The following is an 18666-nucleotide window of genomic DNA, read 5'->3' as shown; positions in this document are numbered from 1 at the left end:
GCCATTTAAGTCTTGCCGCAAATAAGAAAACTACTGGCCTATTTCTGAACCAGCTTAATGTGTTTCATGTATCAGTTTTCTCACTCATCTCAAAACAGTTCCCTTGTTATTTACTGCACATATTATACTAACGTCTCATCAATGCTGATGATAAATTTAAATGGTGCTGAACATAAACAATATTAATAGGTGTCATTTATTTTTATCCTCTGAAAGAATAGTACTTAACTCTTACCCCAACATCTTGAACAGTACGTGGTTGTGCAACACACAGCATATTTAATAACTGAAGTATCAATTCTTCTATGTAATAAAGGGCATCTTCCTTTGCTGAGAGGGTTGGATGTACCTGCCTCTGGACCTGCACCATGAAACAAAATTATAAAACATTTCAATTAATAAATTATAAATATATTGTCCAGTAATAAATTTAGAGAAAACAATTTTAATCCCTATCCCTCCCATGGGACCTTCAAACCATTTGTTCCTGAGGACAGGAAGTTTCCGGCCTCCTTCTACTTAGCAAATTAAGACCACTTGCTGGTGTGGGAGGCAAACAAGTCCGACACAAGGCAAATCATCCATTTCTCTGTCAACCATGTTATATTTGGCAAATCTTAAGTAAAAGAAAGTGACACACTAGAGGAAGTAATCCATGCCACGGGTGGCCTAAACAAACTGGTATTCATTGGAAACTGCTAATAGGTAGGCTGGTAAACAAAAAAAAACCCTTAATTTCAAAATAGAAACCTTATAAAAACAGAGGAAAATCTAGCTAGCTTTTCCTCTAGTCTGCCATACTAAAACCAAGACTCCTAAAACACACTACGTCAGATCTAAAGACAACAAAGCCACAAGATTTAATGAATCATATAGCCCTTTCGTCCCACCTGACCCGAACTAACCCTGATGCCGGTCTAAATAAATCCCATTTGCCTGCATCACTCGACATCTTTCCTATCTAAATATCTGCTCAATTTAAATCTGTGTGATTAATGTTTTTATAAAAGGTGGGGTAGGAGAAGGGTGTTTGGTGGGGGGGGGGGAAGCAAAAATAAGCTATTGGGATAAAACTCAAGTTTTCAGCATGCCCACAAACTGGAATCAGCAAGTCAAACAAACGCTGGGAAACAATAAAAGCTCCAATTTTTAAAATCCTCCAGAAACTTGGTAAGCACAAAAGTGATCAAACTCATTAATTGGCCCTAACAGGTAGCTGGACAGGAGAAGTACATCACTTCTTATCACAAACTAATCCTGGATAGCCAGGAAATGTAATCACTCTTCAGCACCTGAATTATGAAAAAAACAAGCAAACGTAGACATAATTAAGTTATAATTATACACCTGCGGAGTCAGATATGCAAATGTGCTACCTTAGAAATGTCCATGAGATTAAAGGTGCAAATATCTAAATCAACCAACATGGAGGTTTTAACCAAGTGCACAAGAACAAATAATACCTCTTCAAATTACTGTTTGTTAACTCATAACAAGGGAAAATCATGTATCCACACCCACCACATAATTTCTTAGACACATGGATTTAAATAACAAGAGCTGCCAATTAATACTGTCAGTTATCTAACCTAACTCTCCAACTACTCTTGCCACAATTATATACATCTCAGCCAGTGATTTTAACTGCGAATTAATAACACAGCACCGAAGTGCCATTTTAAGCATTGATTGTCAGTGTGTATTTATATAGCAAAGTTTGTATTTAAATGCTATGATTTTGATGTTTCTGAACAACTTTTAGTTCATGACTTTTCATATGTTAGAATTTGATAAACAGTGATTAATTCATTGAACAGTTTGTACATACACTAATGACAACCTGCTGACAACGGGGGGGGGGGAATCAAAACTGGGTGTTTGGCAAATCAGTTTGTGTCATTCATTCCCAGACGTAGGCAAGATATTACATATTGATGGCAGGTTGAAGTTTTATGTTTAGCAATTACGAATGTATTTGGTGTTTTTGATACAATTTCTTAGAGCTACAAACCTAGGGTCATTGTTATGCAGAGGAGGCTGACAGGGAGTTAATGGAACTAGCTGAGATAAGATAAGAGTCAAAATCAGAGTCATAAAGAACCACAGGCAGAAACAGGCCCTCTGGCCCATCTATTCATTGCTGAACTGTTATTCTACCTAGTCCCATTGACCCACACCCAAACCACAGCCCTCTATACTTCTTTCTTCCATGTGCTGATCGAAATTTATCTTGAATGGTGAAATCAAACCTGCATTCACCACTTCTGTTGGCAGTTCATTATACACACTCACTCTCTGAGTGAAGAAATTCCTCCTCAGGTTCCCTGAAATATTTCACCTTTAACCCATGACCTCAGATCTAGCCTTACCGACACAGTGGAAAAAGCCTGCATGCATTTACCCTATCTGTACCCCTCATACTTTTGTATACTTCTGTGAAATCTCCCCTCATTCTCTTACACTCAAGGAAATAAAGCCCTAACCTATTCAATCTTTCCCTATAATTTGCGCAATTAATGTTCGGCAAAAGAACTTCACAGAAGGGAAAAACTAATGGAGCAACTTCTGTGTTGTGTTACTTAGAGTGAAAAGACTCAAGTCTATTGCCAAAAATATGCAAGATAACTGCCAAGAACACAAGCATTTAGCAGGGGAATCAGCTAGATGAGAAACAAATCTTCAAAATTCCTTTTTTAGAACAACCAGATACATACTTCATAGGGGCCAAATGATTCTGGATTAGCTCAGAAGATAATCTAAAATGGCAGCTCATATTACTGAAGAAAGCCATGCAGAAAAGAGTGCAGCTATTTTCAAACTATGACAGTGTCAAGAATCACAAAATGGTAATTCTGTACTCAGGTACAAAATAATCATGGAAATATGGATATCAGAAATAAACAAGACAAAAATAATTAACTTTTATTAACTAGAATTCTGAACCACTTTAACAGATGCCATAATTTAATGACACAGCATGATCAGCCAAAACTATTATATTGTACATAAAATGACATTTCAAGACAACAGGAATGTCATGCAGATCTCACGTTTATTTCTTAATTGGGCAGAGGGTGGGAAGAAACAAATTCCAAAGCCCCATTACATCAACGTGCAGCACTTGATGACATCACAAGATAAATTTAAAGCACCTTTGTTTTTTTTTAAAAATAGAAATCTTTGCAAGATAAAACAGTGTGGAAAAAAATTATCAAGCATTAGCAAACGAAAGCATCTCCATTTGATTTTCAGCTTGATGTGCAAGTGTGTTTCTCTCCCTTAAGTGCACAGCAAGGAGCAATACGTTTGAAGAAAGGTCTTGGCCCGAAACGTCGAATGTTAACTCTTTTCCATAGGTGCTGCCTGACCTGCCAAGTTCCTCCAGCATTTTGCGTGTGTTGCCTTGGATTTCCAGCATCTGTAGATTTTCTTGTGTTTGCATCTACTTTATCTGCATGTTCAGATATTTAACAGTCACCACTGTATTTTAATCTATAACTAGAAGAACTCCTTCTAATATCTTCAATTACCCCTTATCAAACATATGATTTGTCAGTTGTGTGTGCAGTAATATCCTCAACACTTGTGCAGCAATGCTGAACTTAAGAGACAATGATTAAAATCATGAGTTTGCCCAAAGACTTGGTCGTCACGAAAAGTGAAGGTTGGATATGTATATGCCTTGTTCCATTCAGAACTTATTTAACAAGTCACATTGACAACACTGACCTCACCCTATGCACCAGTGTTGAACTGCCAGTTTCAAATTCCCATCAAGTATAAAGTAGAACAATGGTGCTCAAACCATGATAAAACTGTATGCCAAATTGCCAATGTCATGTGCACCATGAATGCAGCTGCACTTTCGGTATGTGACAATTACACTGCAAAAGTGTACGAGATGCCAACAGCTTGAAGTGAGTCAGCACGTTTTATATAATGACCCAGCCATCTTCTTAAGGTAATTGGGCATCTTTGTCACCTTTCTCAAATTTAATGATGGTTATATCCAGTATAATGCTACATCCAGTTAAGTGCAGCAGCTTTTGTCTCGGCCTCTGCAGTGAGCTCTCAAACAGTGCTGGCATCGTGTGGGTGGTAATGAGTTAAACTCAGGAGACCTCCCTTCTGACAACTTGGCTAGAGTGGCCACATCCTGCAGCTTTTAGCCATCTTGGCAATGATAGGGTTGATGATGTATTCCAGCCCAGAGAAGCACCTGGCTCGAAATCCACTGTGAATGCCATCAAAGCAGATAGATTTCCTTGGAGGATGCTGCACGATAAATGCTAGAGGGCATTGGTTTAGGGCGAGAGGGATAAAGATTTAAAAACAGATCCGAGGGGCAACTTTATCCCATGCAGAGCATGGCAAGTGCATGAAATGAGCTGCTAGAGGAAGTGGCTGAATCAGATGCAAGAGACACAAGGTTAAGAAGCATTTGGATAGGTACATGAAGTAGAGAGATATGGACCAAACATAAAAAGCTGCGACTAGCTGAGTGAACCAAAGGGCCTGTAACCATGTTGTATTGTTCTGTGACTGTACAATCTCAGCTCAAGTCCAGTTTTGTGAGGAAATCTCTTGGTCAATCTTCTCAACACATTGAACTATCCATGGCAGAGGTGGTCCTTCTAAGTGAGGCAATAACACTGAATAGGAACCTAAATAAGTCAGCACTTAGGCAAGAGGAAGTCTGGAATGTTTGCTAGAGTGTTGGAGAAGGTAGTGCTGGAGAAGGTAATGTTGGAGATGCAGAGTAGTTGAGGCAAATGACAAGGAGATAGGGGGCCTTAGTAATGTGATGTGCACATTCAGAAAAGCACATGCTGTTATAGAGAATCAGCATTAATCCAAAGAAACCAAGATAATTGTATACAACTACACTATGAAATGGTAAATGGGAATATGATAAATGGGAAGTCCAGAGTTTCTTTTGAACAACAGCAAAGGCAGAGCACACAAAAAAAATCAGGGAAATTCATTCACAAGAGATCTTTACTCATTTTTAAAATCACATGATAACTTTCCTGGATCTTAAATTTTTTTTTTAAATTCAAAACCATTGCCATTCATTAACACAGCATGGAACCTGTGCAAAACTATAACATATGTAAACTTCCTTAATTTATGTCAGTTTTGAATAAACTGGAAAAATTAAGACTAGAGTTTTAAACACATCAAAAGCATGGACTGGATCCTGTTAATCCCCCCCCCCATTTCTCTTGAGATCCAAAATAAATAAATTTCCAATATCTTTGAATGGAAACTGAAAACACCTCAACAACCTGCATAATAAAAGGAGTAAATTATGAAACTACATTTTCTTCTCTCAAACAATTCCCAAATGTACACAGACATCACTGATGAAATGACAGTTGTACACCATTAGGAAATTCTGAGCCACTGAGTTCAGGCTGATGGTCAAGAGATAAAAGCCATAGGTTCACTGGAATTTATCTAGAAACTGCCCATTTTTTAAAAAATGGACATTGTCATTAAGAAACAGCACACTCTGGATGCCAAGACTTAGGAATAGTCACCGTGCAGAAATGAGGAAAGGTTAACATTTCATTTCACAAGATAGACTACATCAAGAGAATTTTAAAATTAAAAACTAACAATTCAATTTTGTTAAGCTTCTTCAAAAAGACCACTGGAACGGGGCCAAGTACAGAGCGACTGGGACAAATAAGCAACATGTTGTTTCATAAGAGGAAAACTCTAAATAAATTTACACTGCATGAAATCAAATATTAGGGATTGACTAAATACATCCAAGAATCCTGAGTCTAGAAGTTTCAGGATATTGACAGAGATATTAAAGGAATACAGAATGAGATATCTATTTAAACAGTCTAATCAGGGCACTGACAAAGTGACTTACCATCTGCAATTGGAAAAATTATCAGAATCACGTTCCATTATCATTGACATATTAAATATATTGCTTTTGTGGTAACACTACTGTGCAACACCATAAATAAGTGCAAAAGAGAAATGGTAAGGTTGAATTCATGGGCCATTCATAAATCTAATGGTAGAAGAAGCTGCTCCTAAAACATTGAGTGTGTGTCATCAAGCTCTCGTACCTCCTCCCCAATAGTGCTAAGAAGGCATGACCCAGATGGCGAGGGTCCTTAATGCCATCTTCTTCAGACACCACCTTTTGGAAATGTACTCAATTTTGCATCCATGGAGCTGGCTGAGCCTACAATCCTCTGCAATATGTCAGATCCAAGATAGATTCTAAGATGTTCCACACCCAAGAACTTGAAGTTGCCCAGCCTTTCCACTGAACTCTCAATGAGAACTGTTGTGTGTTCTCCCAACTTCCCCTTACTAAAGTCTACAAACAGTTCCACACTCTTGCTGACATTGAGTGCAAGGTTATTGCAACACCACCAGTGGTGCAGTGCTAACTGGAGCACATCCAGCACATCTTTAAGAAAAAAGCCAAAATAAACAAGCTAATTAATTAGGTGCCACCCAGGGTGATTTGAGTATCTCAGAAACTGCTGATCTCCTGGGGTTTATTTTTTTTATTTATTTATTTAAACGCATAATAGACTCTGGAGTTTACAAAGAATGGTGCCTGTCACGGACCCAGTGACGGGGATAAAGAACCAGCAGAAATAGAACCCACTTTGGAGTCCCGTATTGCTATAAACTACTAATATTTATTAGTAACTACGCAATACAGTAATATAAATGTAGATAAATCAAACAAGTTAGCAATGATTATATATAAAACTAAGTGTGGAATACATATGTCTGAAAAACCAAGCTTCTTTAAGTCTAGGGGTAAAAAGACACAGTCTTATGATGTTGCATAAAGTTCAGTTCAGGGTATTTAGTTGGGGGTGGGGAGATAGAGATAGAGATAGAGATAGAGATAGAGATAGAGATAGAGATAGAGATAGAGATAGAGATAGAGATAGAGATAGAGATAGAGATAGAGATAGAGATAGAGATAGAGATAGAGAGATAGAGAGAGAGAGAGAGAGAGAGAGATAGAGATAGAGAGAGATAGAGAGATAGATTATATGAGTCTTCAGGTGAGCTGATGCCGTCGATCTTCTTGTTGTCCTCCGAAATCCTTTACAAGTCACTGACTGTGACTTTAACCAGGAGGACCAGTCTTCCTGTGGTGGAGCTATCACCCCGGCAAGGGTGGACACATAGACAACTCCCCACCAGTCAACCCCTTCTTCACAAACTGGAATAGCAACTTGGATCAATCTGCCTGATTGATCCTCCAAAACCCACTTTCTCTGCGGGCACAACAATGCTCATTCAGTGTCCAGATCATGTGTCCTGAGGTCTGTGTCATCTGACATCTCATTTATTTCACCAGGCTGAGCATCGCCTGTCATTCAAAGAGTCCCTCCTTCCTTTGTCTGTAAAGCAGTGCACAGGCAGGCAACAAGCCCTTGAAGAAATATCAACAATCTGTCTTTGGTCACCATAGCAACCTTTGAGCTGCTTGGTGCTGTCTCCAACTCCAAACTCAGTAGAAATCTAAAGTTACTTCCAATGCCTTAAAGTGACAGTCCAACCATTGATCTTCGTCTCTCTCTCTCTCTCTCTTTTCAAAAAGCAACATATCGGTGGTAAATAACTGTCTCTCTCTCCTTTCCAAACAAACCATCAGTGATAAATGTCTCTCTCCAAACAGTTAATAGGGGCACTCCTGGATCCCCTCACGTGCCAAAAACAAAAAAAAAATACAGTGAGTGGCTGTTCTGTGAGCGAAAACATCTTGTTAAATCCACCCGCTGGATTTTTTTTGTTTTTGGCACCATTCTTTGCAAACTCCAGACTGTTGTGTGTAAAAATCCCAGGAGATCAGCAGTTTCTGAGATACTCAAATCACTCCGGGCAGCACCTAATTAATTAGCTTGTTTATTTTGGCTTTTTTCTGAAAGATGTGCCGGACGCACTCTAGTGCGCTCTGGGTAGCACTGAACCATGGAGCACCACTCAATGAACTGATCTATTTCAATGCTGTATGCTTCCTTATTGGCATTTGAGATCCTGCCAACACAGAATTAGGAAAAAAAAAATTCAGATTTGTTTCAAATAGATTCAAACGAAGCAGAGATAATTTGACTAGAGAACAGGTAAATGGGATAAAGGAAATACAGCAAAGTGTGCTCAAGAAAAGCTCATGCCAAAAGAAACTGCTAGATTATAAAATTAGACTCCAGGGCAGAGAACTGCAATTTTTGTTTAATGGTAAGATCAGTGGAATCAAAAGGCAGCCAGTCACAAAAGTAGGCTCCAAAAAAACGTCCGTCATTTTGCTCACCATTAACATCAACTGACTGAGGTGATCCGGATGGTGCAAAAGGGGTATAATTAGTTCTTTACAAACGAAACAGCTAAAGTACTGATAACATGGGGGAAACAAGTCAGTAAAGAGCAGACTGAACTTTATGTCAGGAACTACAAGGTAATGGCATCTCAAAAATAACCACACTCTAAATCAGGGGTTCCCAACCTTTTTTTTTTATGTGAACCTCAGGTTGGGAAGCTCTACTCTAAATGAAAGTAGACTAAACACTGTTGAAATAAGAACGGTTTCTGGATTTTGAAGAGAAATTACAACGAGATAGTTAGCTTTTGCTGTTATTATCCTGTAAAATTGACAGCAACTATAATTTTTGCTCTAGCATGCGTGAACATTGAGTAGTTCCACTCAGTGATCACCACTAGGCCACAGGTTGTACTCTCATCATGGAGTCCTCAAGGAGTTCAGGGGGGAGTGGGCACTCAAGCTAAACTTGCCACAAACATTTAAGCAGGGTCAAAGGAGACAGAAAGGGTATTCTCCCATCAACTCTAATGGAAATCATTGAGTGCACAACTTTGTTAATTTATTAAGACTTCCTGAGAAATTGTTACTTTAAAAAGTCTTCATTTTAAATCTAAAGGTTGCTTACTTTAGACCAAAATGTATTTAAAAAATTAAGTACTGACAGCATTTTAGAGCCTTCTGAGAATATATTTTTTTTTTAAATCAGAAAGGAGTGTACAGGGCCATCCCAGATTATGAATGACCTGACCTATAAAAATCTGACAAAATTTCATCCACATATTCTGAAACATTTTTCAAGCTAGTGTTAATAAGTGGTATTAATTAAAAATGGATGCAATACATGCTCCATTAAGGTAATTATGGTTAGTGATCATGTGATCATTCAATAACATAAAATTAAACCAAAATATTGCAGAGCAATATGATAAAAGTAACTATATAAAAGACTTTTTTGATTTATGGATATTTCTCAGGAATGGGGCCGCCAACAATTCCAGATTCAGACAAATCTGGGTGCAGGAATTATTGACACAATAGATTTATCTGCACTAATGACATGTTTTGGTAATAGAATATCCATGAGGAAGATGACAATGAATGCCAGAAAATTTCAAGTGAATTCCTCACCGAGAGGCTGTTTTAGCAGGCTAAGAATTGTAGTAATGTGAAAAATAACAGAACATATTAGCTTAGTTGGAGCAAGTTAGGCAGCATCTATGGAGAGGAATAAATAGTTGACATTTCAGGCCAAGACACTTCATTAGTGCTGGAAGGAATTAGGTAAAGAAGCCAGAATAAGAAAGGAAAGGGAAGAAGTACAGGTTGGCAAGTTGGCAGTGGGGAAAGGGAAGGAGTACAAGTTGGCAGTTTATAGATGAAACTGTACACGTGGGAGGTTGTGCAGGTGGGGGAAGGAGAGGGGGATTGAAGCAAGAAGCTAGGGGTGCCTGGTAGAAGAGGTAAAAGGCTTAAAAAGAAGGAATCTGATAGAAGAGGACAGCGAACCAAGGGAGAAAGGGAAGGAGGAGCAGCACCAGAGGGTGGCGATGGGCAGGTGAGAAGAGAAGGGCAAGTGGGGAGCCAGAATGGAGAATGGAAAAAAGGTTCCTAAAGATAAATCAATGTTCACACCATCAGGTTGGAGACTAACCAGACAGAATATGAGGTTTTATACTGTTCTGACCTGATAGTTTCTTCATCCTGACCGTGGAGGTGGCCATGAACTGAGATAGGTAATAATGGAAATGGGAAACAGAATTAAAATGAATGGCTACTGGGAAGTCTATCCTCTACCCCTGCACATAGCTTCACCTATCACCTGCAAGTTTGTACTCCTTCCCCCACCCCCAAACTTCTTATTCTGGCTTCTTCCTCCTTCCTTTCCAGTCCTAATGAAGAATCTAGGTCCAAAATGTCTACTGCTTATTCCCCTCCATAGATGCTGCCTGCTTTGCTGAGTTCCTCCAACATTTTGTGTGCATTACTCAAGATTTCCTACATATGCATAAGTTCTTGTGTTTTAAATATTAGCTTATGCAATATTTAGAAAAGGACAAATTACTGTGATCGTAGCAGCTATTTCCAAGGAAAAGTTATAGAAACTAAAGAAACACCCACAAACCGTGAAAAGTCACAAGGAACTGTGATGATTCTAAATATGAAAGTGATTTTCACAGAACAAGTATATAATAGATTTCAGATCAATGAGCATTACTTGAAGATAAGAGGATATGAACACAAAAATTTCAAAAGGGATAAAACTAAATGTGGTTTAGAGTCTGAATTTGAAAACCTACTTGCCTCATGGCTCCATTTTACTAGAAAGTCACCAGGGGCAACTCAAATCTATGTAATGGAAGATAATTGAACTGTTGTCTTTATGATACAAATGTGCTCCAAATTCTTAATTTCCTTCAATGTTGATTCTTTAAGTCCATCAGAATGAGAGATTCAGCACTGAGAACTGAGCATAAACACATTTTGTTAATCAGGACCTTTTGCTCAAGTTTTCTAACAACACACACAGGATAAATACATATTTGAAATAAACAATTTTAAATTGATTATTAAAGCAATCCACAAACAGAAAGAATGGATTGCTTCTGAGTGGTATTCATTTGCTTCAAAATTTGTGTGGCCCTTAGACACTACATTATGCTTAGAGCAAACAGCTTTTAAATACCGTCAGTTTTGTGTGCTTGTGCTCAAAAAGCAGATTATTTTTGTCACTGATAGTTGGCAAGAAATAAGCAGCAAGACTATTCAGAACTGTTTTGATCACTATGGTTTCAAGCATTCAGACTTGGAGATGCCAGAAACAGCCAGAGTGAAAATGAAACGATTTCACTACTTCAACAAGTTAGGAACCACAAGGAATTTGAAGATATTGAGAATCATCTTGAACGTTACAATGAAAATGAGATGCAATCATTGATAGCATTATATGAAGGCAGTCTATTATCTGCGTTAGGCATCTGCGCTGAGCATTCTGGATGTATTGTTACCGATAACTATTAGGAGCTAATACAGTTTAAAGTGTTGCAATTTGTTCTGTATTTCATTAAACTGTAGTTTGTCATTTTTATACCTTTCTAACTACTTCCATGAAACTTTGGCTAATTGAAGCAGCTGCTTAATTGGGCCAAAATGTACTGGTCCCAATATGCCCCAGTTAACTGGAATCCACTGTATTTAAAGATCAGCTCTAGGATTCATAATAACTTCTGCTTTTCTGCTATGTTTGCACAGCATCTACCCCTCATTGCACCCATTTCAGCATCACTTCCTACACCTATCCAACACTCCTTTTAAATGGAAGGGGTTTGAGTACACCAGGCAAATGTGAGTGAACTGTTCAAATCCAGAAGGTATAATTGACGAAAATGTTCTCTTCTAATAGTTGCAAGGAGGTTAGGCGAACTTATCCCCTCAACAATACTTCTCAGTTTCAGTATTTAAATAAATTATAAGTCAATTCACACTAATTGTCAAGTCAAAGATTTGTATAGAAGATAAGAAAGCCAACCAAACCACAACCAAATGGGATGAAAGAACCGATACACATTAACACAGAACATTACAGCACAGTGTAGACCCTGTGGCACATTATGTGTGCCTACTCCAAGATGAATCTAACCCTTCCCTCCAACATAACCCTCCGATTTTCTGTCCATCTGTGTGCCTGAGAGTTTCTTAAATGCTCCTAATGTACGTGGTTCTACCATGGCAAGGTGTTCCATGCACCCAATAACCTTGTCTTACCTCTGACATTTCCCCCAAATGTTCCTCCAGTCACCTTAAAATGATCACACACAAAATGCTGGAGGAAGTCAGCCGGTCAGGCAGCATCTATGGAAAACAGTCGACGTTTCGGGCCGAGACCCTTCATCAGGACCTTAAACCTACGCCTCCTATTGGCCAATTTCGCCCACGAGAAAGTCTGCTTTCCAGTTGATCAGTACCTCTTATCCTGTAAACCAGTATTCAAGGCACCTCTCACCCTCCTTACTTCCACACCAAAATGTATGATTCCTTTATTTTTAAGTTATGTTGCTTTACGGATAAACATTGCCTTCAATTCTCAGATTCTAACCAAGCTGTGGTATCTTTCACACCCACATGAAAATACCCCAACTGAAAGAGGCGACTTGAGGCAGTGAAGGACTACCCCAGGAGTCCACACCAGCGTTAACCCAGATTTGCAGCTTTCCTGTAGAGATTTTTAGTACCACAAGTATATTTAGCACAAAGGTTCTCAACCTTTTTCTAGTCAACTGTACCAATTATTCTAATATACAGTTAATATTTAACAGGTTATAGGTATTTTGTTAAATATAATGGTACAGATGTATATGAAAAATAAAACTATTTCAAAGCTCTGAATAGGATATTTATTTATAATATATAATACTCTTCCAACCAGCAATGAAAAAACACTTAATATTTTTACTTCGGGCATTTAATGAGATCCTTGCAACTGCTGCAAACTAGTGAATTTTTGAATATCTGGTTGCAACTTGGTTAATCGAAGATCACCTCTTTTCCCAACATCAAGATGGTTATGAGCTTCTGACAGAAGGCGAAGAGATTGAATAAAACCACATCCAACTAAAGAAGAGGGGAAATCCAGTTAAAAACTTTGCTTTCTCCCAAGGTTGTGGAAGCTTATTTTGAGTATCACAAATTATCCAAAAATTTTCTTTGCTCTGTTCAAATTTTGCTTGAGCTGTTATACAATTTCACAGCTCAATAAGACATTCTTATAATGTGGTGTCAACATCGTTCATTTACACCCCAAATAGATCCAACATCCAATATGGAATTCCATTTCCAGCAGGTCTCTGATCCAAAATTCCATACCAGTGGTTACAAATGATGAATACACTGTATACAGTACAATCATCTTGCAATTCTATTTTAAGAATGTCTAGTGAAGGAAACTGCAAAAAGTCACAAATTCCGATATTGCTGCTGAAAAGTTTTACTTTTCCAAGGAAAGCGTTAATAGCCTCTTTGCATGATAAGAGATTGCAGATTTTTTTTCCCTTGTAACTGTTTAATAAATTCAGGTTTTCCAAATATATCTGACAGGTAAAATATGTCAGACCTAGCAGCAATAATTTGCTCTCCAAGCTGCTTATCACTTAGAAATGCTACAATACTATTTCAAAGCAACAATTACCTTATGATAACCACTGGATCTCTGTATGTATTGGTAGCCGCACAAAATCTTCACTTGACCTCGCAAATTTTCAGCCATTATTACAGCTGCAAGGGTGTCGTGCAAACATCCTCCCAATTGTTTGCAACCAAATGCTGACAGTGGATGACACGTTTGCAAAAAAACATTGGGCACAGCGTTTTTAAAATGAGCAATGTTGCCTCTGCATCTGCCTACCATGATACCGCTATAGCACAGCGGCTAGTGTGACATTATCATAGCTCAGAGTGTTTGAAGTTTGGAGTTCAATTCCAACAAATCTGCAAGGAGCCTGTACGTCCTCCCCATGGAATGGGTGAGTTTTCTCAGGATACTCTGGGTTCTCTCACAGCCCAAAGACATACTGGGTAGGTTAAATGGTCATTGTAAATTGTCCCATGATTAGGTGATGGTTAAATCTAGGCTTACTGGGGGACGTGGCTCAAAGGGCCGGAAGGGACTACCCTGCACCGTATCTAAGTAGATAGTTAGATCAATAGATAGATAAATAAATAAACAGACAGACAGACATCAAAGCAGCACTATCAGTTGAAAAAGCCAGTATATTTCCATAACACACATAAAAAAAGAGCAACACACACAAGATGCTGGAGGAGCTCAGCACGCCAGGCAGCATCAATGGAAAAGAGGACAGTCGATCAGTCGATGTTCAACAGGACATTTTTTTTTGTACCCTTTTCCACAGTCGCTGCCTGCCCTGCTGAGTTCCTCCAGCATTTTGTGTGCGTTGCTTGGATTTCCAGCATCTGCAGATTTTCCCTTGTATATAAAAAACAGAGCTAGGTTTTTAGGAATTTCTTTTAATAATTTTGTTTTTTTTCAGGTAAATTTTTAAATGCTATTACGAATGCAAATTCTGTGGGATGTGTACATGTACTCAACAAGGAACGTGAACTGAACTTCCTTTCAAAATGTTTTAAGCATCTAGGATTTAATGGGAGTTGCTGTGGTAGATTGTGATGCAGTGGTAGATTTCACGTGTTCTCACCTCTCTGCAGTTTAACCGTTTCTGGCAGATGGCCCCACTGTGCTAACTGCAGCCTTCTTGTCATGTTTTCGAAGTATTATAACAGGCACAGGCCAGCGGAAGGCAAACAGAAGCAGCCTCCTGCTGCATACTTGCTGACTGGCTTTACTGTAGAAAGCCTCGCCCAATCTACAGTTTGTGATCTGGGGGGAGGATGTGGAGCAGGGGCTCAGCGGGCCACTCTGCTGGGTATGAACGGTGATTTATGCATGGCCAAGCAGGAGCAGAGGCACCGAATGACATGCCGCAACCCTCCCCCCCCCGCCATACACAACAAACTTGCTAAGCTGTTTTACTGCCTCACTTGCATTATCTAGCATATTTTCGCCCATTCATTTCATTCAGTGTTCCGATTAAATTATAGATTCCTTTCTTTTTATTTATATATTTTAATAATATTTCATCAAAACAACAAATTTATCCTGGTCCATTCTGAAACTGCTGTGGGCCCTAATTTCTTGTTTATTTATCTGTGGCCCTACGAAATGCAGCATGGTCCCCTGGGGGGGGGGGGGGGGAAAGAGAGGAGGGGGGCATGTGACCCACGTTGAGAACCACTGATTTAGCAGATCTAGTAGCTGCCACAAACTTCTTTCACAAACCAAATGTAGAGGTACTTCCTACATCATTACAGGAATGACACTTCACCAGTTGCGAAATAGCAAAAAAAATCTTAAAGGATGTACAACCCTCTAGAACAAAATATCATTCTTCACCCACAAGTTTCCCTTCCTGTCATGTGGTGAGGAACTCTCTACCAAACACATGGAGACAGAATATTCATTTATCTAATGCACTCTGCATTCTATAGGAAACCCAGGTCACTTCAAAGCTAAATAATTACCTCTCAACTGTAGTTTGCAAGAAAAACAAGATACAAAAAGTGATATTTCAGCAAACACAACACAAAATTTAGCCAAAACATGGAACCTTGCCTAGTCCTGGTAAACCTTTACTAATATATAAATAAACCAGCTGCAAGTCCAGCCACATAAGTATATAAAAATTAATCTTCCTTTATATTTTTCAAAACATTTTCAGGTCTACCCAAATGCAGCAATTCATCATTAGTATTCGGAAACTTAGGTAGGCAATCCTGAAAAAAAATACCCTGAGTAAAACAGTGAAAATAATCAGGTTGAATGTATTAAGATCAGAGCATTTGAGAGGTTTCACTCCACCAATTCCGTTCAAAATGTGATCGCTTGAAGTACTATTTTAGGAAGATATTTAACAACAAAGATCAAATTGTTTTAATAACTGCCACTGCCAACTACATAAGGGAAACTAAACATTATTCTGCTTCACTGCTATAGAGCTGCAATTCCCTCTTGCTGAAATAAAGCTCCAGTTCTTCACGTTTGGTAAAATACATGTCCCCGGAAACACTGAATTATGTTACAGGCATTTCTGTGGGGTTATCTAAAGGTTTGCAGAGATTGCTGGAATCCCTACAACATGGGGAAAGAGGCATGCCAAGTATCTGCTCTTCTATCTATTTTTAGGAATTTTCCAACAAATTACCTCAATAAAGTGAAATTTGAATTGCCCATGGGTTTAGCAACATATTGGAATTCAACAAGCTAGGCCAATTATAATTTTATTATTTGTCATTTTTTAAATTATTCAATTCCCTCCTGGAATAGAATTTACATACAAACGCTAACTTTACCAATTCACTTAACTATCCCAATATATGACACACAAGAGATACAGCTGAACTAAATCACAAGAAACCAATTCAATAGAAATCATTAAACTGTAACCTTTACAGAATAACCAATGCTATAGTTATACAAGTCAACACCCTGCGGAATTGTAAACAATATAATTGAAGACCCACAAGCCTGCTGTTATCTTTGGCGCCCTGACAAGCTTGGGTATTCCAGGTTAAAGACGATTGATAGAGTGTGACAAAAGTTGTACAATATGGTTGCAAATCAAGTGATTGCAGCACATTTTCAACAATTAAATGATAAAGAACGGTAACTTTAGATTAATGGCTCTGAACAAACTCAGGCTCATGTTGACTGAAGTTCACGACCCCTCAAGTTATGACCTCTAAAGTGGACTGAATAAAGAATGGCAGTCATAGCAGTTACAAATCCTGGATTCATTGAATCCAAAGGTGAAGCTGTTGGAACAGTATCAGTATAAAGCAGGATGCGGGAATGTTGTTTATTATAGAATTAAACCAGGACATTAACGGGAGGACAAGGCCCTGGGAACAAAAGGTGAGAAAGTCTTTATTTTCCTCCTGACATACACGTTTATTGTTCTTTCCTTCCTTCCCTCACCTTGCTGAGTCTCCTGAATTGTATACAAGCTTCTTCAGTTTTGGTGAAAAGACACAAGTCTGAAATGCATATTTTCTTCCTCTCCATGCTCCCAGCCTGAGCCCCAGGCTGCATTTTTAATTGTTGGTGCTGTGGAGAACTCTCTCCGTAAGTCACATAAAAAAGTTGCTCCAAATGTTTTCGAAGCACCGGTGCCAAGTGCAAATGCACGATTTCCACACACTTTTGGCAGCAGTCTTTCACATAAATGATCCCATTATGTTTGTAGAACAGGACTGCTGCTTTCTGAAGAGCAAAAAGGCAATATAAAAACCATCTTTAAACTTACAACTCAGGTACAAACATCTTCTGACTCAAATATCGATAGGGTTGGCCACCACTGAAGATGATGATTGTTACCGTATTTTTCTATGGTCACAAGATGAAGCTTATACACAGAACTACAAATGTTTCCATCTCATTTCTGTCCAATCACTACCTTTATACTGGCAAAATGCCAAGGCTGCTATGGGGAAATTGCAAACACTGAACAAAACAAAGCAATACAGTTGAAATAAAATAGTTCTTGCTTTTAGCTACAAGTTAGCATTAAAAAATTAGGCTAGCTTAGAAGTTCTATTATTTGTCATTTTCTTTTACACATCATTCAGTCTCCACCGTGAAATACATCTTCAATAGGAATAGCTGCCTAAACTGTCTTAATATGCTTACAGCTTACTCAATGTTGCACACTGGGAAACATAAACCAATACAAAGCAAATCATAAAAGCAATAAATTTTTACAGTTATACTGCTCACTCCCCTGGAATATTGCACAGTGAGTCAGACCAAATAGAGTATTCATGTCAGCTACGACTGGTATGAACATAATTGGGAGAAAAAGGAGAAACAGGTGTTAAGTGATGGTAGAATGGAGAAAATTAGAAATTTAGCAGATTGAACGTTCAGTTTCAATAAAGAACTATTCTATAATAGTGAACAAATTTTACAAACATATGCACAATTTTTGACTCAGATAGGCCTGCCTTCTCTCCAGTATCCACAGCTGAAGTTAGAAATGTCATCTTGATTTTAACTTGTGGGGATTTCCAAATGTTGTAGACATGGGACACAGTATGCGTGTAATGGTGTATCATGGGAACTTGACAACAAGACAGAATGAGGAGTAGGAATATTTCACTTCCTATTGATTTGTTGTGCTTGAAAGACATGTTCATCTTTATAGTTCTAATTTTTGCTTTACTAATGTAAAAATGCAGCATTCCAGAATGCACTGAAATAACCTTTGGAAGAAAAATCACACATAACTGGCATAGGAAAAAAAGTCATTTAAGGCAATTATGAAGTAAATTTGTGTTTGGATTTAGATTAGACTAAGATTCTTCAATGCTGGTGACCTAACAGTCAAAGTCAAAGACTTAACATGAGAAACAACTATTTGTTTAAATAGTTTTTGAAAACTGGAACTTTGTATACTTGACTAGACTTGGGAGGCCCATTTGAAAATCTATCATAAATTCAAATGGAATGCTTGCCTTTATATCTGGAGGACTAGAATACAAAAGGGTGCACCTTTATAAATTTCAAGTTAAACCACCTTGGATAATTATGGAAACACACCTATGACTGATCTGGTGGAGATACAACATGGGTTGATGTAAATTAATCCCTGAATTGCAAGTACTTACACGGAGAAAATACTCAATTAGGTCATTCTCCTTATAAAAGTTAGAAGGTTAGATGTTAAGATAATAAGGGAGCTGATTGAATAAACAAATTTTGTCAGAGAGACTAAAATACA

General features: G+C 38.3%; 1 protein-coding gene across 2 annotated transcripts in view; it reads right to left on the bottom strand.

Moving 5' to 3' along the window:
- Positions 1-18666, bottom strand: part of sos2 (son of sevenless homolog 2 (Drosophila)) — a 114137-nt gene that overhangs the window by 81750 nt on the left and 13721 nt on the right. For both annotated transcript variants that reach the window (XM_072269379.1, XM_072269389.1), the window contains exon 2: positions 236-361. In XM_072269379.1, the coding sequence (XP_072125480.1) occupies positions 236-361 (126 nt within the window). The remainder of the gene's footprint in view (positions 1-235; positions 362-18666) is intronic.

The sequence above is a fragment of the Mobula birostris genome, chromosome 1 (genome assembly GCF_030028105.1).
Source record: "Mobula birostris isolate sMobBir1 chromosome 1, sMobBir1.hap1, whole genome shotgun sequence".
In the NCBI taxonomy this organism is placed as follows: Eukaryota; Metazoa; Chordata; class Chondrichthyes; order Myliobatiformes; family Myliobatidae; genus Mobula; species Mobula birostris.
The sequence above is the reverse complement of the archived record's forward strand: the minus strand, read 5'-3'. Positions and strand labels throughout refer to the sequence as shown.